At 45.0% G+C, this 27,994-nt stretch overlaps 1 protein-coding gene across 1 annotated transcript in view; it reads right to left on the minus strand.

Moving 5' to 3' along the window:
- PRKCH (protein kinase C eta) overlaps window positions 1–27,994 on the minus strand; it is a 112,621-nt gene that overhangs the window by 77,188 nt on the left and 7,439 nt on the right. The window contains exon 2 of the mRNA XM_066551656.1: window positions 8,706–8,769. Within this exon, the coding sequence (XP_066407753.1) occupies window positions 8,706–8,769 (64 nt within the window). The remainder of the gene's footprint in view (window positions 1–8,705; window positions 8,770–27,994) is intronic.

Raw genomic sequence — 27,994 nt, forward strand, 5'->3', positions numbered from 1 at the left:
TTCCAGCAGGTGTAAGAACAGCAGTAAATTCATACCCTGCCTCGCCATGGGCTCTCCCATCTCACTCAATTAACAAAAAAGTAGATGTGGGTGAGCAGGAAGAAAGTCACTTTCCCCAACAGTTTGTGAGAGACACCTAAAACCTGTACCTCACTTCATCTGTTTTCCCAGCCCTTCAATGGGGAAGGAACAGTTCAGGAGGGAATTTGTTTAGGCTCAAATGACAGGAGATGAAAGCCAGCCCGTGGTTTGATGGTCACAACAGCTCTCACACAGGTTGAAGCAGTTCTCCCCCCACTCAGCACCCTGCCTTCCTTCCAGCACTGCCTTCCCACAGAGCCATTTTCCAGCCACAGCACAGGACACAGGGATTTCTCTGCCATAGCCTTCATGCTCGAGTTGTCATCAGCCCTTTTGGATGCAACTGGACCCTTCCCTTGATGGGCTTGTTTTTCCCACTTTGCCTCCCATTCACAAGTGAAACACAGAACCAGAGCCAATGCAAGTAACAACAGGAGTAGGACTAGACTGAGGCCATCACTCAGTAGGGACTCCTCAACTGAACACCTAAGAACTCTGAGCTGGGCAGGCTGGACAAGAAACATTTTTCTGCCTTTATCCTTGCTGACTTGCAAGTGTGATCTGCAAGTCTGTACTGTGAACATACAGGAAGGACACATTTTAGATGCAAAAATTCAGCATTGCCTGACTTTTGAGAGTTTTATTTTCCAGTGATATCCTTCAAATGAAAAGGTTTCTGGCTCTAGGGCAATTTCCTACATTTTATAAACAAAGAAAGTTATTATTGGAAGCAAGTTCATCTGCTGGAACTGCAGCAGTCTCCTTGGTCCTGGCTCAGCAGCAAGGCTGTGGTTTTGAAGACACAGCTCCAGGGAGAGAGGAGAGCACTACCAGGAGAACACACTTGCCAGGAAAGGACTCTGCTTTAGTGTGGGGATCAGTGCTGCTGACAGACACACATGCTCAACAAGTCTGGCAGCTAGACGGCAGAAAAGAGCTGAGATTCTGGCATTAAAAACAGTTCCAGGCTCTAGCAAGAAGCTGGCTTTGATGGTCACAGCTATGCTGCTGCTGCAGCCTTTCCCTGTCCCCTGCAGCTCCTCTACAATCCCCTCTGTCCATATTCTCTCCTCCTCCCACCTCCTTTAACCTTTTGGGCTTCTTCTAAGCTGCTTCCTTCTGACTACTCCTGCCCATACCCATCCATCACCACTGCCCAGACCAATCTCCTGCCTCCTTCTCTCTCCTTATATTCCTTATCTCTGTCCTTCTTCCAGACCTTTATGGCTCTATTTCTTCTCCAAGCAACTTTTCCCAGTGTTTGCACCATTCAGTGCCCCTGTCCCTTGTCTCAGCAGCTGGGGCAAGGAGAGCAGGACACCTGCTCAGCCAGACCTCCTGCCTTCCTCCCTCCTCTGCATCACTGCTAGGGCTCCCCTCCTGCCTCACTGCAGCACCCAGAGCAGGGCTGAGCTCAGTCAGGGGCAATTCTGGCCCAAAACCCAACCACAGCCCTGCTCCAATTTCCCAGTCCAGACAGCTGGTGCAGAACTGGCCTCACTCAAGGCAGCCCCAGGGAAACCCAAGAGCATCCTTTTCAGACAGACAGATTTACCCTCAATTATGAAACTGCCTCATTATTCCCTCATCTGCAGCCCCAGCAGTGCTGGCAGTGCCAGGAGCAGCAGCCACTGAGGTGGCTCAGTGCAGGTGGTGTCCACAGCCCCCCAAGCCATGCTGATGGCATGCAGTTTATCCCACACCACAGATGAGTAAATATTCCCCAAAGACAGCAGACAGGGACAGCAGAAGCTTTCATCCTTCCCTCTCTTTCCTCTGCCAAGCTTGAGGTCACCCTGGCCAAACAACGTCAGGATCTCTTTGCTCAAAGCTTTGTTTTGATTCAGCTTTTCATTCTGGAAAACAAACAGAATCATTGCTGCTGAGCACTCCAGGAAACAAAAACAGCTGGCACTGAAGAGCAGGAAACTCATTATTTTCTGCTGGGCATGGTCTGGAACAACCTAAACCAGAGGTGTATAAAATGCAAGTGTGAGTATTCACCTCCTAAAGCACTGCTAGAAGATGAGCTCTGATTCCTGCAGCTCCATGCCAGCTCACCCAATGCTGAACACCCAGTTCAGCCCTTGTTTTTTGGGACATGTTGTCCCCCTCCAGTGAGGTGCAGGATTGAACTGCACAACCCCCTCACCAAGCAGCAGGACTGATGCTGCTGATCCTCCTCACGTCTGTGGAGCCAGAGGGACCCTTGGGTCTCCCCAGGAGCACTCACCATGCCTGAGCACCTCCCAGGTAAACTGAGGTAATTAAACACTGCAGCACAAGAGCACTTGTTACCTTCAGGGGACAAGGACTTCTGCATGCTGGACAGGCTGGGCTGCCAGGCACCCAGACACAAGGAAAACCCTTGACTAGGGTGGTACCACTTAAATCAGGAGTTTCCCCCAGCAGCCAGAATTGAGAGACTCAGATATTAAACTGGATACAGATATTAAATTGGATATTAATTTGATAGTTGGTGGAGCTGAAGGTATATGTAAATATATATATATATAGTGAGAGAGAGAGAGATGGATGAAAAAATGAACAGCATGGCTTTGTTGTTTTTTTTTTCCCTGTAGTTTCTGGCACAGATTTACAGAGTGACCCCTGGTAAAGCACTGAAGCTTTTGGACAGCCATTTACCTATTCCATCAGTCAGGCACCTCACAAATTGTGGTCTTGGGAAATTCAGGCACAGTCTGAGGTGTGCTACTATCAGGGCATCCCCTTCATCCCAGTCCAGGGTATCATCCAGGTGCCTTCAACCACACTGGGTCCAGAGAGGGATGACCATGAAGCAGCATCAGGGTGCAGCAACCAGGGCTGTGCCATCATCCCTGGATCCCAGCACTCACCTCCTATAGCTTCATGTTCCTCTCCTTCCATCCCACACTCCCCATCCTGCCCCACTGCAGCACAAACACCAGCTCCAGCACAGCCCTGTCCTCCAAGGCCAAGGAGGTTTCATCTCCCCTGGGAACTACCATCACCTCTTCCAGGAACCACATGAAAATAAAGCAGAGCAACCTCTGTTCCTCATTACAGCCAGGAACACTGAAATCCCACTGATTGCAAGCTTGGGTATTTATCTCTAGGTTTCAGAGCCCAGACAAAACACAGCCCACTGAGGAAGTGAAGTTAACCCTGATATTGCTGTTTGTTGCATTTTTACAGTGCCTGGGTATTTCTGCAGTTGGCAGATCTGGGCAAGTCACAAATACTGACAAAAACCTCCTGGCCTTAGACACACTGCAATAGCTGTGGGACTCACATGGACCATTTTCTGAAAAATAAAAGTAGTCCTGTGGATACGGGGCAGGCTGGGGTGCTGTTCTCCTCCTGCCTCTGCATTACAGGCCCTCCATAAACACCAAGCAAATCATTTAATTTCCTAGGGTCTGGCTCTTCCTGCTACCAGGAATAAACAGCTTTGTTTGTTTACTTCCCTATTGAAATTTTTTTTTTCCCTGTGAAAATTCAGAATTTAACAAACTTGCCTTGTTTTGTTTCCTTTTTTTTTTTTTTTTAAAGGCAGAGAGACACATGTGACATATCAGAGTTCCAGGGTGTAAGTTCTCTCGGGTTCTCTCAGCAATATTTACACATGAAACACAATGTGCAGATTTTGAAAGTTTCACTTTGAAATACAAAAAAAGAGAAACTCATGGAGGCTTCAGGACAAGGACAGAGCTGCTCTTTCTCCCCCTGCTTGGCTGATAAACCTCTGCTGGGGTGTGCAGAGTGTGACCTCCAGGAGATCAATACCTGCTCAGGACTTCAAGATCATCTTCTGGAAACTTTTTACTCTTTAACCTGGCATTTTATTTTTTAACCTGACTGAAATCTTTCAGCAAGGCTGGGGATCCACTGAAGTTCTCCTGCCTGCCCCACAGAGATGCAGAGCATTTGTGGATTACATTCCTGGCCCCTGCAAGGGCTCAGTCTTCTCAGGGCACACTCAGGATGTATTTTCTCCCCCATGGGACTCAAAACTGTCCTGACCTATCTCCATGTGAAAATGCAGAGCTGAATCAACATGGAGTGGATCTGGAAATCCCTTGCCTACAGCACACAGGTGTGACAAGTGTAAAGCACTGAAAAAGCTTGTAGATACTGGAAAAAAGATACAAGAGTGTAGAAATGCAAGTCTCCTGCTGGTCTCTGCCACATAAGACTTGGGCTAGCCATTAAAGGCTTCCATGTCCTCAGACTGTGAACCAAAGACAGCAGAACTTTATCTTATTCTGCATTGATATGTTCAGTTTGGACCAGCAGGTCTTCTAGGTGGTGGCTACTACAAGCTTTAAAACTCTGCTTTTAATGTAAACCAAAAGAGAAGAGTGGCCCAAAAAAACAGGGCATGAGAACAGGGCATTTTTTTATTCCTGCTTCCTAGTTTCCAGTATTTATTCCCTTAACTATAAAAGACAGGCTGAAAGCAGTCATTATTGCAGTTTATAGAGGATTGGTAAAACTCTTTTTCTCCTCCCTGTTGTGCAAGAACCTGATAACAGACCTGTCAATAGAAATTTTATGGGGCTGAGGAGCTACATTATAGTGCAGAGCAAGGATCTTGTTAACACAATATTTATGTTCCACTTGACACTTCAAGGCTGCAGATCTTTAGTGGTACCTGTCAGAGAAAACATTATTTCTTTTTAAAAACTTTGTGTTAGAAAAATGTATTCTGAGAAAAATGACAGCAAAAGACCAGGAGTCTCTGTGTTTGAGGACAAACCATTTGAATGTGCCAGCTGCAAAACAAAGAAGCATTTCCTGGTCCAGAAACAGGTTTGGGCTTCCTGAACCTGCTTCTTAGGTTACCTGTAGGTAAGCAGGTTCAGCTTCCCCCTTGGGGGGATGGAACTAGATGATCCTAAAGGTCCCTTCCAATATGATTCTATGATTCCTTGCTGCTGCAAACCCTACCAACATGAAATATTTAGTAACAGGTGCTATATCCACTCTGCCGACTCACTTGGCTTTTCAATATTCTTGTCTTTCTATTTCTTGCCCAGAACTCAAATTTGTCATTGTCTTTACAGACACTGAAAGAAAAGAAACAACCATTACTTATTTTAGAACGATGAAATTAAAACTGAACTCCAAGCCAGAATTATAATTTTGAGTGACAATGTGAAAAAAAAAAAAAAGGCACATTTCAAGAGTTCAAAGCACTAAAATAGAAACACTCTGTTTTCTACAGGACTTGCTTCATTAATTAATTCAGTCAAATACTTCATTTGTATTAATTTAATTAGCTTTGCTCAGAATTGAATAGGGCAAACAGAAAGAGAGGTGGCAAACCGAGGGCACCTTGCAGGCAAAGCTGTGAGGAGCCTGGGCTGCTCTGGGACTCCAGGGGAGAGGTTCAATCCATCCAGGGACACACCTGGGGCCTCTCAGTGTCCAGCCTGACCTTGCTGCAGCCAAACAGCCTGGCACAAGCACCATCACCAGCTCTGGGGAATCTCTTTTAACTTCTCACAGGGGCCCGGAGGCACAAACCACAGCAGGGATTCACCACACTCACTGCAAGGATTTTATTTTAAATCAATCATATCCTGCCCAAGAAGAGCTAATTCAGGGTTTGCTCTTTCACAGCTGAAACCAGTATTCAGTGGGAAAAGCAACAAGCACTGGGGAGCAGGTCTGAATTCATGCCACCAGCTGAGCAACACCCTCCGGGGCACCTCAAGAGCCCTACGTGTGTAAGAGAGCAAAAAAGCAGATTTCCTCCCTTTAAAGAGGGCCTGCAAGAGTTGAGGTCTTGTGGATTATCTCAGAGTTCCTGGCACACACACGGATCACAGGGAGGGAGGGAAGCAGGACTCTCTGGGTTCTGTTAAACCACAGCTCCTGCAGTCCCCAGGGCTGGGCAGAGCTTGGTGGGGTCCCACACACTGCACCCTGCTCCTGTTTCAGCTCCTCAGCTGACAACACAACCACAGCAAAAACACACCTCAGAGAAGGCACATTCACTGTTTTTAAGAGAGCAGAAGCAATGAGACACAGAGACAGAGGTAAGGAATGCTGAATACACCCTTGTGGGGGGGAAAATCGTATTTATAGCCAGAGTAAAAGGAATAAGAAAGTTTTCAAAAGGAATTGTATGACTTGAAAAAAATTTGATGACTTGAAAAAAAAAAATCCTAAAAGGGTGAAAGAAAGACAACCCAGAAAACAGTAAATAAATTCATTTGAGAAGAGGCAGGAAATCAATCCCTAAGCAATGCCTGAAGCATGGCAGGCAGAAGTCAGTCCTCACCTTCTCTATAAAACAGCCTGGACTGAAACAGCTCCTGGGTCAGTGAGGAGATGGCTGGGGGAGAAGGTGCTTCCCTCCACCCCAGCTGGGTGCCAGGGCCACCAGGGATGTGTCACCCTGGGGTGTTCAGGAGTTGGACTTTGCTGACCCTTGTGGGTCCCTTCCAACTCAGAGTATTCTGTGATTTCTGTGACAGGTAATCTCCTCCCACGGTAAGGAGATTTTCATTTTAATTTTGCACTGGTTGCTTTACACAGGAAATGTCAGCTGAATGAGGGTAGTTAATATAATCAAATACAGCTTAGCACAGCAAGTATATGCAAGCAGAGAAAATAAAGAGAGGCAAGTATAATTTCTCTAGGCTTCTCTCACTTCCTATTGCTCTGTTCCTTTCTTTTGCTGAAAAACTACATGTATTTTTAGCACATCAAACAGGCAGATCTCCCTGCCTCAAAACAGCAGGGTAGCAGTGATGGACAGAAGAGCCATATGGGAACCTGCAAAGAACTGACCCCTTTGCAGCTGCATGTTTGCTATACTGCCCTCACATCCTGACAGTCCTCAAATGCCTCTGTCAGACTCCCAGGAGTCACATTCTGCTCTCCCATCCCTGCTGTAGGTGAGCAGAACCAAATTAAGGTTTTGGTCAGAAGAACTTTTGATCAGACCAAAAAACCACCACTCCTTAAGGTAAAGTCCAAGCACCACCAGGACTGCCTGTTTTGAGTAAGCAAACAAACAAAATAAGGCAGTCTCACATGGGCATAAAACCCCAGTCTCAATTGTTTTGTTGGGAGCTTTTTGGGTTTTGCTAATTTTTATTCCTATCCCCCCTACTTCCTCCCTCTCTTTTCCCATTTTTTTGCCTTTTACTTTACTGGAGGTAGACAGTGGTACCTGAGACCCTGTGAATTTGGCTATTTCCATAACCAAAACAACCATCTCAGCATAAGAAGTCATAAGGAGCAGGAAGGATGTGGCAGTGGCTGCCCTCCAGATCAGGGGAACGAGTGGGAAGCCACTTTTTGAGCTTTCAAGTCGTGAATTATTCTCAGACTTCTTTCCAAAAAACCCTTACAATTTCAAATAGCATTCAGAGCCTCCATACTTCCAGCAAAAGAGACAAAAGCAGAATTAAATATGATATTATGAACAAGACCTCTCTGCGTATCAGAGGGAAACCCCTTCTTCATGAATACCTCCTTTACCCAATGACTGGGAAAAGTCAGTATCTGCAATCAGGCTTGCCCTGGATTAAGACTTTTTTTGGAAACTCTAAATGTGACCATACATGAGAACAACCAGACAGGAAAAAACCCAAGAGCCACCTTTGATGTTCCTGTTCTGTAAGTCTACACATCCTCAAGAACAACAGAGGAAAGAGAAGTAAATTATTTCCAACGTTTTCCATTCCCCTCGGAAAGCAGTAGCTGTACAAACATCTGAGTTCTGCACTTCTCACCTCTGAGACCTTGTCAGCAACATGCTCAGCCACCAGCACAGGTCTGAAACACGCTCTGCATTTATGCTCATGCCCACCATGCTTTAAATGGCCAAGCATGACACTCCTGCATGTGGATACTAACTGGGATGTAAGTCAGTAAAAGCCCTCCAGTTTCTTCTCTTTCCATCCCTGGCTCTGTCATAGGACATTAAAGCCAATTTCTAACGCCCTTTTCATCCCTGCAAGAAATTCCTCCAGGCCTCCCCAGCACACCTTGGCATTCTCCTGTTCTCTGGTTACAAATACAGAGATTTCCTGGGTTGCTGCAGCACAGCTCACATCCACACTTATAACTGGTACCACAATAAACAACAGGGATATCAAAACCATCACACTATTAAATACAGTTACCAAAAAAAAGACTGCCCAGATACTTTTTTAGGGCAGCTGTCACACTAAAAACTTGCAAGCTTCCTGTGCAAAGTGAACCCAGGAAACAGAAATGGTCATGAAGTAGATGTGAACAATTAAAGAACAAAACCCATCCAGATGTTTTAAACATGTTCCATTTTAAACACGCTCTGCTTTCTCCTCAGCTTGCCCTTGGAGAGGCAGCCAGGTGAAAAGCACCAGTGACAAAAACAGCCTGTCTGAAGGACAGCTTCAGGGAAATAAACCAGAGAGCACAACCAGCGAGCTCCCCAGGTCTGAGATCAGAGCAGAGGGCACACACAGCCCCAGCTGCCTCCAACAGCCCCTTCCAGATTTCCCCCATCACTCAGGAAGCCTCAGGCACACCCCAGCATGTGGCCCCTGAAAAATCCAAATGCCTGCATTGCTCTGGAACTGATGGCAGGGACACAGAGCAGTCCAGCTCTGAAAGGAAACAAGCCAGAGCAAGTCCCTTACCTTCTGTGAAGTTTCCTGAAAGAGTTATGACAACAAACACTTTGCCTTCTGGCTCCAAATCCACCTGAAAAAAAAGGAAAGGAAATGTTAGAAGATTGGTTTCTTTGAGGCAGAAATTTGATAATATTTGAAGGTGTATATATTCTCATGCACACCTTAATTGAAAAAAAAAAATAAAAATCAAGCATCTGGTGCCCAAATTGTTCAGCATTCAGGGCTCCATAAAAAATAAGGAAATTGAGTCCTACATTTTTCCTGGAAGTGCTGAACAAACTCAGCCTTGCTAGAGAAAAAAATAATTTAAAAAAAATAAAATACAGTTAATAGTGTTCCAATTTGTGAGGTGAATGAAGCAGGACTAACACTGAATTCTCTGAAAAGATCCATGTGCAGCTGTTTCGAGAACTACATGGATATTTCCTCTCTATTATATTTTATCTCAGTGAAATTGTTTCAGTCTCTCAAAATACCATCATTGCTGAGGCAAATGCTGATTTCTTACATAAATCACATTTTGGCCTTAAACCATAGGAAATAGAAAATTGTTAGTGCTGTTACCTAAGGACTTCTTGTCGTTTAATCTAAATTAGATAGAGATAGAGATACAGAACATAATTTTAGGGATCAGAGATTCAATCCCAGCATCAGTCAGCCTGTCCTTGAAAGAAAGCATTTATTTTTTGGTGAGTAGATTTTTCATTTTGAGATACATTTTTAATAAAGGTCTTGCTTTTGGTGTTGTTTTATTCTTTTCTATTTACCAGCTAAGGATTCCTGACATTTGAGTCAGGCTGTCACACAGAAATCTCACTTAAAAAAACAAAAACAAAGAAAGAAGTAACAAGGCACACCCTGATTTCCCACAAATTTCAAGGTAAAAATTAGCACAGAGGAGCATCACACCTGGTGGGTATGGATCACCTGTGCAGAACAGGAATTTTGAAAATGGAGATTTCTGGGGGAATTGCTGGATTGCTGATCCAAACCCTCGCTGCTCCTCCTGTACAACCACAGAATGATGAGCTCAGGCTGCCTCCTGTACCCTGTGAGCCCTTTGATTCCTCTGCAGTGTGAACACCCAGCACATCACTGAAATAAACCCCCAACACCAACCTGAGCTCCCCAGGCCAGGGCTGTGGACCACCCCTGACCCAGACATTTGCTCCTGGTTTCCAAAAAAGGCCGCTGCCATGAACCTAACAGGCAATAATGTTGAAATACTGAAAAACAGAAAGGTGAACCCTGAACAGAAGCCAAACAGCCAAGCCAGAAATGGAAGCAAAGCACCTGCACAAGTGTAGGTGAGAGGAGGTGTCTGAGCTGGGCTGACTCTGCAGGGTTAAGGAACAGAATGCTGACACAGCCCAGAGAAAACAGCCTTCTGGGGAAAGTGAAGGGGAAGCACAGCCAGCCATACATTGCCCTAGCCCACAATTTGTTGCAGAAGTAGAGAAATTGTTTTATTTAAGCTGCTGGGGATTTGTTAGGATGAGCAGAAGAAATATTTTCAGGAAAAAGAATGAGCAAACATCTCATTCACATGATTCCAGCTATGGTTGTCAGGTCCCCCCACACACACACACACTCCTATCAGTGGGACACAAGAGAGGGAAGCTACAACTGCTTGGGAAAATCCTACCAAAATGCTGATTTTATGGACACTACATTCTCCACTAAAAAACCATAATAATTAAAATCAGTCTCACAGGGAAATTTTAAAGCAAATATTTAGTCTTGACTCAATATTAATTTTTGTCCTTGTTTGCACTGCATATTACACTGGTTTCAGGAAGCTGTGTTTGAACAACCCTCTGCCTCCATTAATATTGAAGACATTTCCCAAATAGATTTCAACTCCAGCAATATCATGCATCATTTTTGCCTAAATTTCAGTTCCCTGGAGGGATGTGCAGCTTTTTAAAGAGATAGTGCCTTCCAAAAAATATAATAATATATAATAATATACAATCATGCAAATTGATTTATGGGATACCAAGAATTCAGGTTTTATGGAAAAAATCCTTACTTACTTAGGTTTCCAAAACCATTCTTCAGTGCTTATCATTTTCCTGCCAGTCTCCATACAGGATATGTCAGATTCCTGCTTCCACAATGACAAACAGGATCCTTCCTCCCTTCTTCTGACACACAGTATCTCTGCTGGGATGTGGAATAAATCCTGCACTCCTTATTCAGTCTTGAAAGCAAAGGATTGTCAGGACTCAAGCATCTGGGATGAGGCCAGGAGATGGAACAAAAGCATCATCCACCTTCAACACAGGACACAGACAAAAACTGGCCCAAGTCCTGACACACCTTGTTCTCCATCTCTGCAAAGAGGATTCCTCTGCCCCTAGCACAGCACAGTCCTCTGCCTACAGCAGTCTCACAAAACAGAAACAAACTAATTCAGAAAGCAATAGTAGGAGATTTATGAGGGTTATAAAACAATCTCTCTCCCCTCCAGACTCCAAGATTAAAGACCAGTCAAATCCCCTACACCTACTAAGCAGCTGTGCTCATGTTGAACCACAGTCCAAGAGCACTCAGCCAAGAGGACTTGAGCTACACCCAATATCTTCTTACAGAACATCTAAGGGGGATCTAATTAAAAATTACAGCTGAAAGGCTCCAAATGAGGCTGAAGCCCCAGCCTGCCAGGAGCTGCTGAAACTTTGGCACAGCAACGCTGATGGATGCAGGACCAATGGGGAATTCTTATCCTAGACAAGGGTTTAAACCAGACAGTCGTGAGGGCTTCTCTAGTCTTAAATTGATAGCAACAAAACAACAAAAGATAACATACCATGAAATGAAATAATAACAGACCACAGGGAAAAGTGGCTTTTGGGCTTGCTGTGATCTCCTTTAAGGATGAATTTGACCAGCTAAGTAGCAGCCAACTCGGTACCTGAGATAACTCTCAGACATGTGGAATGTGCCCGAAACAGAAAATAACGCCTGACCTAAAAACCTGAAAGGAAAACGTCTGACCACAGAGCTGAGCTGGCCTGAGAAACATCAGCAGCTCCCCAAGAGCAGCACCTGCCTGAGAGGACGTGCTTCCCACCATCATGGGGACACCAGAGCCATGGCCACACTCCAGAGTGGCCCCGTGCTGGCAGCAGCTGACACCTGTGAGCTCCTCACACTTGCTGGACCCACAGTGCTGGTGCAGCCCCACGAGCTGAGCTGGGTGTGAACAGCCAGCACCCTGCTCAGGCCCTGGGGGTGACCCCAGGCAGCTCTGCAGCACAGCCCCCGGTGCTCCTGCCCCTGCTTCACACCCTCAGCATCACCTTCACACCCTCAGCACCGCTCTCAGCCTTGCAGTGCAGCCACAGTTGTAGCACACACTGTGGGAAACTCTCCTGACACAGCAACTGCAGCCAGAGCTGAGCACGCAGAAATTGTCCAGAACCAGCTGAAACCAGAGACCCACAGAGCAGGAGTCTGGCACTCCACTGTGTCCCCAAAAGAAAGAACTCCTGATACCAGCCCTCCTTCAACCACCTTTCCAGTGACCAAAGCACTTCCAGCACCAGCACCTACTTTCACTGACAGAGAGGGCTTCTCACCGTGTTCTGTTACTTAACAAGACCTGAGCACTTCCAAAGGGAGCAGCTGCCAAAGGACTGGCCCTCCAGCCATGGAAGGGATAACCCGAGCTGGGCTGGCAGCCCAAGCCCTGACTCCATGCTGGCACAGCTCCAGGGATGCCAGTACCTCCCAGCACCAGCAAACACCCTCAGGATCCAGCCTCCCAACAGCAGCAGGAGTGGAACACAAGCACCACGCAGATGCCAAGTTTTACTCCTCACTTCTTCTCTGTTTTTCATTTCCCAGCACTGACACTAAAGGCAAAACCCCTCCATTTTTACAGAGAAACAGGGTGTTGCAGTATTAATCCTGACAGAGTTGATAAAGTCCAAAGTAGACCATGAAATCAGTTTGGGTCAACAAAGCAGCTGATATTCATTCTTAAAGAAAGCAGGAGAGGCTCAGAGAAGCTCAACAGCCTGAAGGCAGCACAGGTGATGCTCAGGGGGAACTCCTACACCATAGCATAAGAGAAGTGATACAGGAATGTAACCATCCAGATGCATTTGACACAATCATCAAAGGGTAACATGTACAAAGTTTCCTAATGCCAAAGATCTGGCATGGGATAACTAATTTTAGGGAATCACAAGCTTATGCCTGGAAGGTTTAGTATCAAAGCCAAAGGAAAGTCCTGTTGTATTGGGAGCAAAGGAGAATTATGAAATTCTATGCATGCCTGTTACTGTGACTGCTCTGAGGTGCAGTGATCTCAGAATAAATCAAACTAAACTGGTGGTGTGCAGCATCATACCACTGGCAGGCAGACCTGTAAACAATCATCACCTTACCCCCTCCTCTCCAGAACTTTCATCCTCAGCCTGGTTCCCCAGGGAAGAACCAGGGGGAAAAACACAGACTTTCTGGCTGTTTTAGAGGTAACTTGGCCAAGTTTTAGCTCACTGGGAGAGGAAAGTGTGCTTATCAGTGTAGTAAATCCTTTAGTCACCCTCAAGGAAATGAAGGCAGCACGTTGGTCCACAGCACAAGGGGTGGAAAAGATCAACTGCTGGAGCTCAGCTGTACCTGTGAGAACAGCACAGGATTTTGGCCCAGAGCTAAGCACACGCTTTAACTTCTGCTGAACTTCACAGCCCAACCAGGGAAAACGAGCACTGGAGGATTTTGGCAGGCAAGCTGGAAAGGGGCAGGTAAGGATGAGGAGTTCAGCCATGGCTTCATTACACCTCCACTGTGAGGCACAAGCCTCTGCCAGGACACTGTGCTGGGAGTTAGGAACTGCACTCCTAACCCAAACCACTCACATGGTGCCCCATGCCTGAACTTGCTGGGATCCTGCTGTTCCACGTGACTTCAAAGGGAGCTGCCAGGGACTGGTTTCCTGCAAGGAGGGGCCCCAGTGAACCATCTCACACACCTTCCCCAGGAAAGGGCTGTGCTGACATCCTTCCCAACAACAGGCCAGGTGTTATTGACTCCCCTTCTCTGCATTACAAAAAAAGAAATCAGTACAGGAGCAGAGCAGATGCAGGGAGACCAAAACAAGGCTCCATAATCACATGCCTTCACTCATATAATAAAAACTGGCCGTGCGTGATTCATCAATGGAAGAGGTTTGGAAAACAAATTCAGAAGGAGGGTAATCTCTCAGGCAACATATCAACACCCAGCTGAAGCATCCACTGAACTTGAAGAGCAGGTAGAGTGAGTTGGCCTCTGAGAGAGCCCAGCCTGCCCCAGGAAAGGATGGGAAGAGGCCGATCCAAAGGGTGCCTGCCTGCAAGTTGCTCACTCTCCAAACTCAAGATGAGGTAGATAAGGTGGGCCTCCAGGATGAAAAGACATCTTCAACACTGCACCTGGCAAGAGCACTACATCTCACATAAGTTTATAAGATATTTTTTTTTCTCCCCCTCCCATCCCCTCAACAGATAATCCAGTCTGAGAAGTCCGATCTGAAGCACATCAGAATCAGTGGGAATCTTTTTATTGTGTTTGGATCAGACACAGGAGATGACTGTGTTTACCCTGGAGCCTAGAACATCCCTTCTGCCATTGCTGCTCTGTCCTTCCTTCCCCACAGGCACAATCCATACCCATCCTAGAAGTACAGCCTTTTTCTGAGGCATGTCAATGCTGACACAGCTTCAAAAACAGAACAGGCCAGACACTTGGAGTGAGTAAAGCAAATATAAAAGCTACCTAGGGACTTCATTAGCTTAATTAAACAAGTAGCTATATCTTTTGACTTCCTACTTCCATAATTTTTAATTTTAATTAACAGAACTGCATATGTAATCAGTCGTTTGTAGAGGCAATTCCCAAGGCTCAGTCGAAAGAGCTGAAAATTTGGGTTAGGCTAGAGCTGGTTTTTCACATGCCTCTAGTTATTTCTTGTCATCTTTCTTGTTTTAAGCTCTTACCAGATCATGCTTATGGAATGTCAGATCTTTCTGTATTTTAATAAGGCAGCACCTCCTTGGACAGGTCAAATGGCAATTTTCTCAGCCAAATACACAGTCTCTGGATTAATCAGTCCCTCTTATACTTTTTGAGGCTGACAGACACCTGCCTATCAAGTCAGACACCTTCGAAAATCCTCAGGGCTGTCTAGTACAAAGGGGATTTTGCATTTCCAGACCGACACATTAAAGTGCTTTTCCTACAAATGCACAGCATGCACTTTTTAAGATTCAAATAAGGGTGCCTAAAAAAAAATAAAAAAGCAAACACACACAACAGGGTACCAAGTAACTTCTTATTGCTGCAAAGGCTGGCAAGTGCTCAGGGCAGCAATTCCCACCACAGGTGCTGGGGCAGACCTGGACAGCACTGGGAAAAGCTGCCAGTCCCACCTGCAGTCAGCAGGTCCGGGTACCCCCAGTGTTAAAGCCCTCAGAGCTCACCTGAACAAAGTTTCATACTCTGCAGCTGAACTCACACATGGGTGGAAAGTCAGTCTCTCTCAAAACTCCCACAACCAGTTATTCCAGCTATTACTGTAATATTGTCATTCTAAGTTTTTGTTTCAGGACAGCTGCTTAAAATATTACTTTTGTTTTCATTCGAGCTGCCTAATTATAAGCTGTGCACCAGCCATGAACAAGTATGCATAACTAATGACTCTTAGCCAATCCTGGACTCTTTAATCAATTTTAGTCTGGTTTCATCAAGAGATCACCCACCTCTACAGGAGATTTGCTGAGGTGGGAACAAGATTTATTTATCCCATGAAAATTCCTGTCAAGAAAACCTGCTTGAAGAGCTACAAATATAATACAGATAAAAAAGGAGGTTTCAAATCTTAAAAAAAAAACACAACAACTTTTGAAAGCAGGAGCTAGAGCCTGCTCCTATGGTGTTACAGCAATTTATATTGCTTTTGAGAAATACCTCTAAAGTAATGAATGATTTACAAGTAATGGTTGCAGGAAGATGCTCTTTAGCATATTTGAAAAAAAAAAATTAATAAGTTATAAAGTTATAAAGAGAGAAACAGACTCAACTGGTTCAGGGACTATTATGTTTTTGTTCTCCTTATATTTTCAAAGTAAAACAACAACAACAACTCTCCAGAGGGATTTTTTACTCTTTTCCCCAAGTTATGTGCCAGGGGCAGAGGATACAATTGCCTGCTTACAAACCCCATGGTACTGAAGTTTTTTGAAGACAAGGCACTGATCCCAACAGCACCAGCACTGAGTAAAAACCCACTCCTTTAGAAATTTAAGTGAAATTCAAAACAAAATGGGGGGGACGTGGGAGAATCTAATAATGTCATGCACACACTGGAGTCTGCAACAGGGGAGAGCTTTCATCCACAACCTCCTACAAGTGTGGGGCTAGAAATGGCTAGGCTGGTCAATGGGCTGAGCAGAAAACATGAAGGATGACCAGACCCTGCTAGTGAGGGTCCCTTTCCTGAGGGCACAGAAATGCCAAGCGTGGGATGACTCTGTGAACTGCCACGAACAGCAAAGCTGCTGGAACACCCCAGTGACAGCACATGGTGGCCAGGGGAGATGCCAGGCAGAGAGAAAAGGCTGCTCTGAGCCTCCCTGAGCAGAGAGAAGGGGCAGGAACCCCCCAGCTGCCTCCCACAGCCCGTGTGAAACCAGAATTGTGTGGGCAGGACGGATGCTGCCTTTCCCTACCACAAGCACATACAAGCACAGCTTTAGCTCTGCTGAGCACAATTAAACCTTAATTATTCACCATGCATCTTTGTAACACCATGCCAAATACCATCATGTCCAGTCCATCACTGTATTTTCCTTCCAACTCCTCTTGTCCTCCTCCTACAGCTAGTTGGTTTTTTTTTTTTTTTTTTTGAAGGGATGGGAAGGAAAATCATAGATTACTTTAATTTCCCAAAGGCAAATGCTGACATCAATGCAGGACCACTAAATTAAAGGATGGCAAATGCAGGGCTTCATTTTCAGCTGTCTGAACACTTGATTACAGCAAATCCACCCATGCTGACATTCAGTAGCTGCTATCAGGCTATCAGCTTTGCATATGCAAGGTATGGAAATCTGCCTGCAGACACCTGTGTGTGCAACTGCAGGTAAAAGAGGCTGACAGTGGGACAGGGTCTCTGCTCTTGAGGGGACTTCAAAGCATTGACCAACACCCAAACAACAAAAATCTTCTATTTCCGTTCAATTATCAGTGACAACATATCAATAAACCTCAACAACCAGTTATTACCAGCAAAACAAAAATCTTTCCATAGCTGTAGAGCTGGAGTTGCAAAGGGATGATCCTGACAGCTCACGTTTTAGGTCTATCACTGAGCACACAATAGAGGAATTGCTCTTCTCTATCTCCAAGATCTGGAGATTATCAACAAGAGTATTTTCTGTCTCCTACACAAACCCAACATAACTTGGCAGAACACACAGGAAACTGTGCCACTTTTTCTGTTTACAGTTATAAAGAAATAAATTCATTGACTGGTGCCAAGTAGGCAAGTTGGTGGCACTTCCCACATGGAAACATTCCAAGGGCCACCACAATGAGATGCTGAGCAGAGCTTCCTCAAAGTAAAGCAGTGACACAGATGTGCTTAGAACTGAGGCAATGCCCCCCAGGAAGGAAAGAGCAGTGAAAAAACAAGCCCAGTGCACACCAGAGACCTGGGTTTGCCCCAGAGAGGAACAGAACAGCCACCAGGCAGAAATACAGAAGGAGAAACAAAAAGACTGGGCAGAGAAGCAACAACAGTTCTCTCAATCTTGAGAAGTCATCCAAGGCACAGCATTCACCTTCAGCTTTAATTAACCTCCCTAACAAATCTAGGCAGACTTTATGAATCATTTATGACTTTACATTAAGCAGCACAGTCTGCACATGGTCTGAGGTTCTGTGCCTCGTTGGTTGCCCAGGGACCATCACTGCACAGCTACAGCAGGACAGAATTTAGGGGTGACTTAGGGGCAATCCACTGGTTGTACTGATGTACAGCATACAGGGCAGAGCCCCCAATACCCTGTTCATGGACCCAACCCAAGGAGCAGGAACCCCTAAACCAGCTGCATCTCTATGCAGAGATCCCCTCTGCAGCTGGCTCCCCAGAACTTTGCTCACTCACCTATTTGTGTTGTTCTCCACTATTCAGTGCTGGGAAATATTTTCTCGTTATTCATAGGCTTTATTGCATAATCCTAAAGTTCTGAGAAATTATTCTCATTTGAGTCTCCATTAGGTGTGTCACTATTTTTAAAATATCTTCCTACTACATGTAATTCATTTGGTGTACTGCTGCTTTTCCATTTTTGTCCAATAGTTCTTTCTTTTTTCTAAAACCAGGCCACAGCAGATGAGATCATGAACCATTAAAATCCATTAGTCCTCAAGATAATCCATCAAATTTCTCAACACCTCAGGTAAAAAGGGGAAAGGTCACAACTGTCTCCTACTCCAAACATTTCAGTCAGATACTGAAGAGCCAAATACCATCCTTTTAACAACAGTTAAAAGTTAAGTCCTGGTGCTGCAGCAAAAGGCAGTCTGATGGAAAAGTTCAGTCATTTATGATGCTTGATCACTAATAATGAGCACTGTAAGCTACAAAAGAACAATTCTGGAGTGAGATGTGCTCAGCATCTCGATGCCAGGAAGATGGGATTCCACAACACAGAGGTACAGACACAAACCAACAGCTCTGCAGAGGGCCTGATTTACAGGCACCTTCCTTCTTCTCCCCTCCCTTCAACACCAAGTGTTGAAAAGACCTTTATTGATCTTTACTGCACTGGGGACAGCTGGACCCCTAAAAAGTGGATGTAGAAGTTTCAGGAAGGCCCACAGTGCTGGCTGTCACCCAGGCTGCCATGCTGGTGTCACATTCCTACGGTGCTGGAAGCCAACACTGACAGAGGGAAGGAGCTGCACAGGAGATTGTGCACTCCAAACACATCACCCACATCCAACCCTTCCCACACATCTCCATCTTTCCAAACAAAGACAGCAAAGCCCCTCTGGGTGCCAAGCAAATCTTACACCATCCGTTTCACAGAAAAGGAAAGCAATGTATGGGGATGGCAGGAGCAGAGGTAGAAACCGGGGTTTGGGTCTTCAAGAAACAGACCTAGCTCACTGCACAGCAGTCACACTGCTTGGAAAGTGCAAGGGAAACTCAGCAAAACCCACATAAACAACGTGTACCTGGACTCCACAGAAGTCCAGGCATCAAGAAGAGTCAATTGCTCCAAAGCACCAGAACCCTCAGTCTTTTCAATGACTTTAAAGCCTTGAGCCAAGCGATTGAGGGGCACACACCACCCCTGCCAGCATCACAATGAATTCATTTCTGTGCAGGATCAAGTTGTCAGGAATATTTCTGGGAAATCCTAAGATTTCAAATGGTGTGTCTCAAGGGCATGGCAGTCTTTAGAAGTACAGTTCCCAACACAGCTCATATTCTCACTTACAGTGCTAATCCCATTACCCATCCTTAGTGAGGATACAAAAAGGAGAGATTAAATCCAGCAACTTTAAACCTTGGCATGGGCTGTAACACCATGGGAAAGCCTAAGCACTTCAGCTCTGATAATTCTTCCCAGATCTGGAATTGATCACAGTGACTTCCTTCTTCCTCCTCTCACTTCCTCACCTGGCAGTTTCTTAGCACTGAAATTATAAAGCACTAACATTTATACCCAGCCAGTATTAATCTACCATGTCCCCTCTCCATGTTGCAAGATGATCTGCCCAATGATTTGAGACAGGGAAGAAAAGCAAACTATCAAATATGAGTGGCATGTCACAGGAGAGAACCTGCTTGGGACACAGGGAAAGATGAAAAGAAAGGTTTAAAAGTACTTTAGCCCACATACTCCCTCTCCCATTCCCTGACAGCCACTTATGGGATTGCCCCATATCCCTGGTACACACATCCCAGAACATCATGTAAAAGCACCAGCAGTTTCTGGCTGCACAGCCAATTAGATACTTCCAAAGGTACAAAAAAAAAAAAAAAAAAAAGGAGTGCCAAGGCATGCACTCCCCCAGCATTCCTGAAGGTATGATGCTTGCTCCTGGTGTCCAGATGTTACTGCTCATGTCTCTGCTCCAATCCCATGAGGTCCAGTGCTGGGAGCCACAATCAAGTCTTCAGGCAGCAAAAAGAATGTAGGTTGCAGCTGACAACACCCAGAAAGGACACACCACTGCCAACACTTGCTTTGCCAAGTTAGATCATATCCTATTTGTACAGTGGGTTTTGTTTATGTGTTTGGTTTTCTGTTTAGGCTTTTTTTTTTTTTTTTGGTGGGGATGATAGAAGAGTACAATCAAAATATTTCTGTGAATTTCTGTGAAACAGCAGTTAGAAAAAAAGGGTGCAGAAGTGAGGTTTTTCACGAGGAAGGACAGTGGGTTGGACATCAGTACCAAAAATAATATGGAAAAAAAAATTGTCCTGAAATCCTGAGGCCAAGCATTACAATAAGAGACAGACTGTCCAAGACCAAGCAATTTTTATTCCTATCAAGTCTGTGATTACAGTTTTCCTCATCTACCTCATGAGAGAGATGATCTCACTACCCACTTGTGACCATAAAGTCAGAGCTGTGACTCCAGCAATGAGGCTGAGGCAGGAAGGAGCTGCACAGCACTGGCTGGTGCTAGCCACCGGATGGTGACGAGGTGCACTGTCAATGGAATGTGCTGCTCAGCTGACCCAGCTGCCTCCCTCTGAAGGACAGCAGGCTCTCCAGGGTTTTGTGAACAACTGGAAGCTGACAGGCAGCTTGTTGGGACCTACCAGCAGCACGCTGTCACGTATTTCCCCTTTTTTAGTATTTCTTTTTCTCTTTCCAAAGTGTGGTTTCGAGATGAGGAACCAACATGACCAAGATTTACCATGGATTAAATAAACCAGAGGGTTGAGACACCCAGAAAGGGTATGTAGAGGAAAAGGTCAGAACATGGTTGGAGTGGTTTTGCTGACAGGTCAATCGAGAACATAACTTAGGTGCTGACCACATTTCCCATTCAAAACTCAGCATGACCCACAAACCTGCAGATGAACCTTCTGCTCTGCAAACAAAGCTTTGCTGAGGATTGCCACAAGCCCCAGCACATGGCAATCCTGGGTAAGCTAAGAGCAGGACGGCCTCATCTACAAAGCCAGTCATATTTAGGACAACTGTTGCCATGTTCCCTCCTTGACAATGTTTTAATGTTTTATTTCTTTGTGAATGGAAGGCTTGGCATTTTATCTGTGCCAGAGTGTTGCATGTGTTTTATATACAAACACATATGCTTTTAACTCCAGCACACTAATGTGTTTAAAGTAGAAATTCCCTCCTGGAAAAAAGCACATCCCCACCTGGGTGGCACTGCTAATGTGGACCTCATGCTCCTCTTCCTGCAGACAAACAGCCCTGGCTGTATGTGGGGACATGTTCCCATAATTCCCAAAGCAAGATTTTATTCACTCTGGGAAAAGTCACATCAGTTTTAGTCTTCTACCTTAATTCTCACCAGCTGAGGACAGAAATCCCTTGGACAGCATTTATGTCCTCTGAAAATAAAGTAAATTCCCTTCCTTCTTTAAGATTTACCAAGCCCTGTAATACAAAGCCAAGAAGCCACTCAGTTCCTGTCCTCTCAGCAGCCACCTTGGAGGGAAGTAAATTAAGAGATCCAGTCCCTTTTAATGACTGACCCACATTCAGTGAAGGGAAACATTACAAACACACATCCCTAAGAAAGATAAAAAAACACCTAACACTGTTCAACTCCTGATACACTTTACATTGACAGAGCTGAGATAAGATTACAGTAGCAAGGGGTTTGATGGAACCATTAAAAAAAAATCATAAAACAGTTTTGTTTGGAATGGACCCCAAAGATCATCCAGTTCCAACCCCTTGCCATGGGCAGGGACACCTTCCACTAGACCAGGCTGCTCCAAGCCCTGTCCAGCCTGGCTTTGAACAATTGATATTGGAGTTGCTGACTAGATCTTGGCCGCACCACGAATTTCAACTTTTTGTGATTCTAAAAAAACTCCTCTTGCAGCCCAGCAGAGTTTGAAAGGCTTCTGGGGCATTACCACACAGAGCAACATGAAACAGGGGGGTGGTTTCAGATACTGAGATAGAAAGTCTGAACAAGTACTGACCCACTGGAAAATTCACAGTGAGAGATGGAAAGATCTGGTACTCTTCAAACACCTACATGCTCTGGCTGTGGCTTTGAAGCAAGCCACAACACTGTCTATTGTAAAGAGCACTGTTCCTGTGGAAACACTTGCTTAATATTGTCAGAGATGGAGGAAGAAGAAATGCTATAGGTGTACAGAATTTTGCAACTACCCATTTACTGGCTAAAATATACATATATATTCAAAAGAGAAAAAATTCCTTATTGTTAACAGCAAAAAAAAACATTCTCAGGCACTGAAACAGCATATTTTTGTGCAACTGGAGTAATTAAAAAAAAAAAAAAAAAAAAAAAAACCAAAACCAGCAAACCCAAATTCCATAGAATGGTTTGGAATGGACTTAAAGATCATCTCATTCCTACCCCACTGGCACAGGCAGGGATACTTTACCTAGACCAGGTTGCTTCAAGCCCCATCCAACCTGGCCTTGAATTCACACCTCCAGAGATGAGAGATCTGCAAATTTTTCTGCAAATGAAATTTCCCCCGACCAGAACTATTAATATAAAAAGGTAGTTTAGTCAACCTAGAAATGAACCACAAAACTTATACTGAGAAAATGCTGATGAGCTTTTCTGAGGTCACAAAATTTTTTCAGAACAAACTTTCAGAAGCCAAACGCAGGGACACCAAGGGCTACTTAAAACCTGCAAGCTCAGTTACTCTTTTCTCACCTAATGTTCGTGTCCAAAACAGGAACAGGAGCTTCAAAAATGTTGCTAAAATAAGAAGTGCATTGCTTAAAAACAATGAGTATGGCATATGCATTGCTGAGGCAATATCTTTGCACTAAGCTTATTTATATATAGAAATAACATCAGTGACCTCGTATTAATCACAGACACAGCTTTCTCCACGACAAAGGGAAATGACAAACTTGCAAGGACACACCAGAAACCTTCTGAGATCACATCCACATAAGCCAAAACATGTGACAACTTGAATGATCTTTTGCTCCTCAGAAGAAATCCACTCAGATCCTGCAATATTATTCTTGACTAAATCAGAATTATGCAATTCTAAAATGAATCAAGTGATGATTTTAGACATAGCTTCAGTTCTAAGCTCCTTCTCAGAATTTCTAAAGCTTTCAATTCTAAGAATTTTAACCAAGATAGTACTAACCAGAAAGAACATAACCAGCCAAAAGGGTTTCTCCTTGCTAGACACAGCGCCAAGCAAGAACTAAAATGAAGGTGCATCGTGTCCTGTCTGTGCCACAGCACACAGGCAGCTCCACACCACAGCGCCAACACCCTGCTCTCCTGCAGATGGGCAGCCACAGGCAGCAACTCTCACCCAAGACAGAGAGGAGAGCAACCACAGCTCCCAACACCCATCCAGAGGAGCACAGAACAGGGTAACCTCAGAACAGGGTTTGGTACCGTGGTCATCAGAAACTGCTGGGGAAGCACAGGGTTGATGATAGTTCAAGCTGAAGGAGGGTAAATATTAGAGATTAGGAAGAAATTCTTCCCCCTACAAGGGTGTGAGGCACTGGCACAATTTGCTCAGAGAAGCTGCGGCTGGCCCATTTTTGGAAGTGCTCCAGACCAGGCTGGATGTGGCTTGGAGCAACCTGGTCTGGTGGAAGGTGTCCCTGCCATGGTCCCTTACAACCCAAACCATTCTGTGATTCTGTGAACTGATAAATCACTAACCAAGGCTTTTGGTAGATACAAAATACAGGGAAAAGCCATGCTGGCATCAAGCTTTGACCAAAAGCAGATTAAGGGCCCCAGCTGCCCCAAAATTCTGCTCCCGCCTCTTCTTCCGGCCGCCACCGCTCCCGTGCAGAGGCAGCACAAGGGACGGGCGCTTTCGCACGACTCCAAAACCACAGCCAACAGCCCCCCACACTGACTGGCCTGGCGCCTGGCTGATGGTTTCTTTAGCAAGCTCAGCTGTGAAATGGGTAGGAGAGAAGCAGAGACTCAAGCAGGAAGCTCTCCACCACTCCTGCTGCACAGTGACTGCCCGTGGAGCAGAGGAGGGCAAAAACCTGCTGGGTGCCCTCCTGGATCTGCCCTGGACAAACTGCCAGAGCCCACAGGTCACAGGTCTGCTGAAAAAGTGCTCCATCACATTTAAACACAAAACTCATTCCTACACTGGAGGACTTCCTAAGTATTATATTAGCCCAGATGGAAAGGGTCATACTAGCACATGAACATGTTTTGTCTCCAAGGGGCTCAAAAACACTCTGGAGGATGTGCAGCATAGCCTGGATTTTTGATGCCTTATTCCTGATCCTCCAGAATCCAGGGGTCTGCCCTTCAGTTCAACACTGTCACTCCCAGAGGATGACAAGCCCTAAGGATGTGGACACAGGGAGTCCTGGCCTGCAGAGACAGCTCCTTAAGAGTGAATATGGGGAGGGATTTCACTGTGCTTTAGGTAGAGCTGGAGAAATCGGCCTCAACCTAAAGTGCAAACGTACCAAAGAAACTTTTATCTATTCCTTTACCATTTACTTTGCCTACATCATACCCTTTTTGTCCCTCAAAGGGAAAGAATAAAGCCTCACTGTCTGGGTTCATGAGGACAGCTCTAGACTTTGCTCCTTTCTTGGACATGAGCATGAATTTTGAAGATCTAGGTTTTGATAAACCTTTCAGCAAGAGGAAAGCAGAACATGTTCCTTTCTAGAATGAAGGAAACGGGGTGAAAACATCATCCCTATTGGCAAGACAAGCTAGATGATACTCAAGCTAATTGTCTGAAAGCCTGGTAAAAATGAGTTACTATCATGAGGTATTGATAGGATTATTGTAACAGGGGCAGCTTTTGATAGGAAGATGACTTATCTTTTCCACCCAGTTCTGCTCCACTCTAAGCTGAGAACAGCTTAGTTTCTTGCAGAGTAGCTACTAAATAACCATAGTTACATCCCATCACATTAAAGAAGGCCAAATAAACCAGCATTTCTTCTTGCCTGCCACATCAGGAGTCCCTTGCAGAAACAAGGGACAAACTTCTATAAAACCGGTTGCAGGGTCATTTTCAACCATCTCCAGTAAACTGCCCTCCATACAAACCAGTCTGGTGAGCAGTTCCTGGGAAGTACCTAAAGCTGGACTTTTCACAGAGTAAACAGGTAATGAAGTGATAAGCATAGGCCTCCATGTAGAAAACTGATTATCAGCAGCAATACTCCCACCAAGCCCTATTAGGAGATGGAAGCTCATCCTACACAAAGCTCTGCAACTTTTGTATTAGCAGTGTGTTCCAATGAGCAGCTTTGACAAGAAATCCCACCATGGATTTGGACTGCACAGGAACATTTCCTCACATGGTTATATCTTCCTCCAGGCTCATGAGCAAACTGCCTCAGAGAATAAATTTTCATTGAATACATTAATGTGAGATGCCTCAGTCTGTGAATGACCTAGATAATAAACTCATTGATGGAAGCCAGTTCCTTCCCCTTCCTCAGAGCACTATGGGCACTCACTGTGCCCAATAAATAATGTACAACCCAGCCATCATTATCAACTCTTGTTGCATGCAAGAAGGGGGAAGGAAACGTGTCCAGGTCTTCTCCCAGTTAGCCAGTGCAAAGCTGGCAGTGTAATTCCACTGAAGCCATGGGGAATCTGCTGAAGTGAACCTCACAAACAACAGCAGAAGCAAACATCAGGCTCCTGTTCTGCTGGAATCTCACAGAAGACACAGGCAAAGTTTTAAAAAACAAGTGAGAAAGGAAGGAGGCAACTTTCACATTGATGTTATTAAAAACTGATGCCAGAAAGAAGTGAGGTATGGAGAGCTTCATGTATGTGGCACTCTATATGTGAGGGAAGGATAACATGTAAAGCATGTAGAATTTAAAAGAATTGAAGGATATGAGATAGAAGAAAACATGCAGTAAATCAATCCCAAATTTCACTACTTGGAACTCTATTTCTCCTCTGCTCTTCAGCCCTGGAGAAAAGGCCAAGAAGCTATATGTCCTTGTTTACCAAGAAAGCAAATGCAGGACAAAGCAGGAATTCAAACAGGACAAGCTAGTCTTGCATTAGTCATTCCTGATTTAAACAACCTTTGTTATTCTGAAGGAGCAAAGCCCAGAACTGAATACATTTAGCATGGCATGAGCACACTGACCAGTTTAGGTGGAGAGAATCCCTCTAGGAACTAAGTCACACATTGTGACAAGCCAGTTCCAATGCTATCAGAGACAGCATTGATTTGCAACTATTTTGTCAGATAAAAGCACTTTGGAGCACAGACATCCCATGCTGACTTTTACTGTCATAGTTAAACTGTCATCCTATTTCCCATCCGGACTGTGGACCCAGCCAGTTCCAGAGAGCTGCCACAACCCTAAATGATCCCTCTGACTGTGCACTTCTCCTTCTGACTCACACCCACAGCACCCAGCACCAGTGGTCCTGCTTGAACCCACTACAGCATCTATAAGGCTGTGAAGGATGGCAAGCATTTTTCTATCCAAAAATGACAAAAGGATTCCCAAACTAAGGTTTAGGTTCCCTAAACCACTGCTATCATAGGAGGTTTAAGATACTAAATTTAGCAAGTGGAGATGTACATGAAGAATTTAATTTCCAATGGATGTCTTGCTTACACGACAGAGTAAAATTAAATGTTCTCATGAAAAAACATGCAAAAGACTGTGCTATGCTAAAATGCAGACTGAAGGAATTAAAAAAAAAAGAAACAAGCAAAGGCAAAACAAAAACCACAGAGCAGACCAGAGTGTGAGAGAGAGCTAGAAAACAGAGGTGGTGTTAGAGAGGTGTGAGCTGCTTTTTCACACCAAATGAGACCAGCTGGCAAGTCAAAATCCTGTCTCTGAGAATGGTTAACATAGAATATATGAGAGAAAGGCAGGAAAAACACCACAGTGTCAGATATGGAGGTTCCAGCTCACACCTCTCCTCAGCCCCTGGATGCACATTATCAGACAATCTGTCACTGTGATTCTTACTATTAGATGTAAGGTCCTGGGACAGTAGAGACCCACAGCCTATTTCTCACATCCTGTCCTTTACTGCCTCATTTTCAGAGGTTACTGGGCTCTACTGATCTGTTAAGTGATTTCACACTGCAAATGATTGTACTCATCTTTTTTTAAACATACAGCAGACATGCAACACTCATACAGCAAATCACACATTTAGAAACGTGTCCTGCATGGATGCATTTTCCTCCTCTCCCCATTTTGACAGAAATATCTGTACTACAATAAAAAGTAAAAAAATAAAAATAAGAGAGAAATTCCACTAAGGCCTAAATAGTATTTGCATGGTTAAAAAAAAAAAAATAGATTATTTATTCTGTCTCCCATTTCACAAACTGAAGTCAGCTACCAAAGCTGCCCAGCTTGTGTTTCTGCACCAATACTTCATCTCCTGCCTGTTCCACAGAAAGGAGATCCCACCTGGAAGGAGTCTGGAGAGCTGCCACTGTATCACTGATACAAATACAACCAACTCACTCACAAAACTCAAAACTTCCGAAACTGGGCAGGTGAACACCAAGAAAAACCCTTTATGTAATGCCATCTAACAGATTCATACCTCCCTCCCTCTTTCTTCCCCTGCCAACATTTTTTTGGACTGGCAAAGCTCCTGGGTAAGCACAGTCTCAGCAGCTGGGCTTCAGTTTTGTGTGAGCTGTGCTGACCCAAAGGGCAGCTCCACACCACATGATGGAGCACAGAAATTCCCATCCAGAGCCACGGAGGTCCAGCCAGCAAGTGAAAATCTTATCCCAGACCTGACTTCCCAAAAGCCCTGTGGCTTTGCAGGCCAGGACAGCATCTTCCCCAGGATGGGCTTAATTGCTTTGCAATGTGGCACTCAGAGGAGCCAGCCCAGGGTGTGACATCCATTTGTCACACAGGTCACAGGCACCTCATCGCTGTCTTGAGGGCTGCATCTCTCCATCAGCACACAGAGCATCGGTGGGCTGGAGAGCACGAGGCTTTCTGGAGATGCAGTGGGTCTCACAAGGAAGACCAGCCAAAAAGAACCCTGGCAGTTACCAGAACAACTCTTCTGCCTGCAGCCTGCCCCACACTGGAGGA

This window comes from Molothrus aeneus, chromosome 6 (genome assembly GCF_037042795.1).
Source record: "Molothrus aeneus isolate 106 chromosome 6, BPBGC_Maene_1.0, whole genome shotgun sequence".
Taxonomy (NCBI): Eukaryota; Metazoa; Chordata; class Aves; order Passeriformes; family Icteridae; genus Molothrus; species Molothrus aeneus.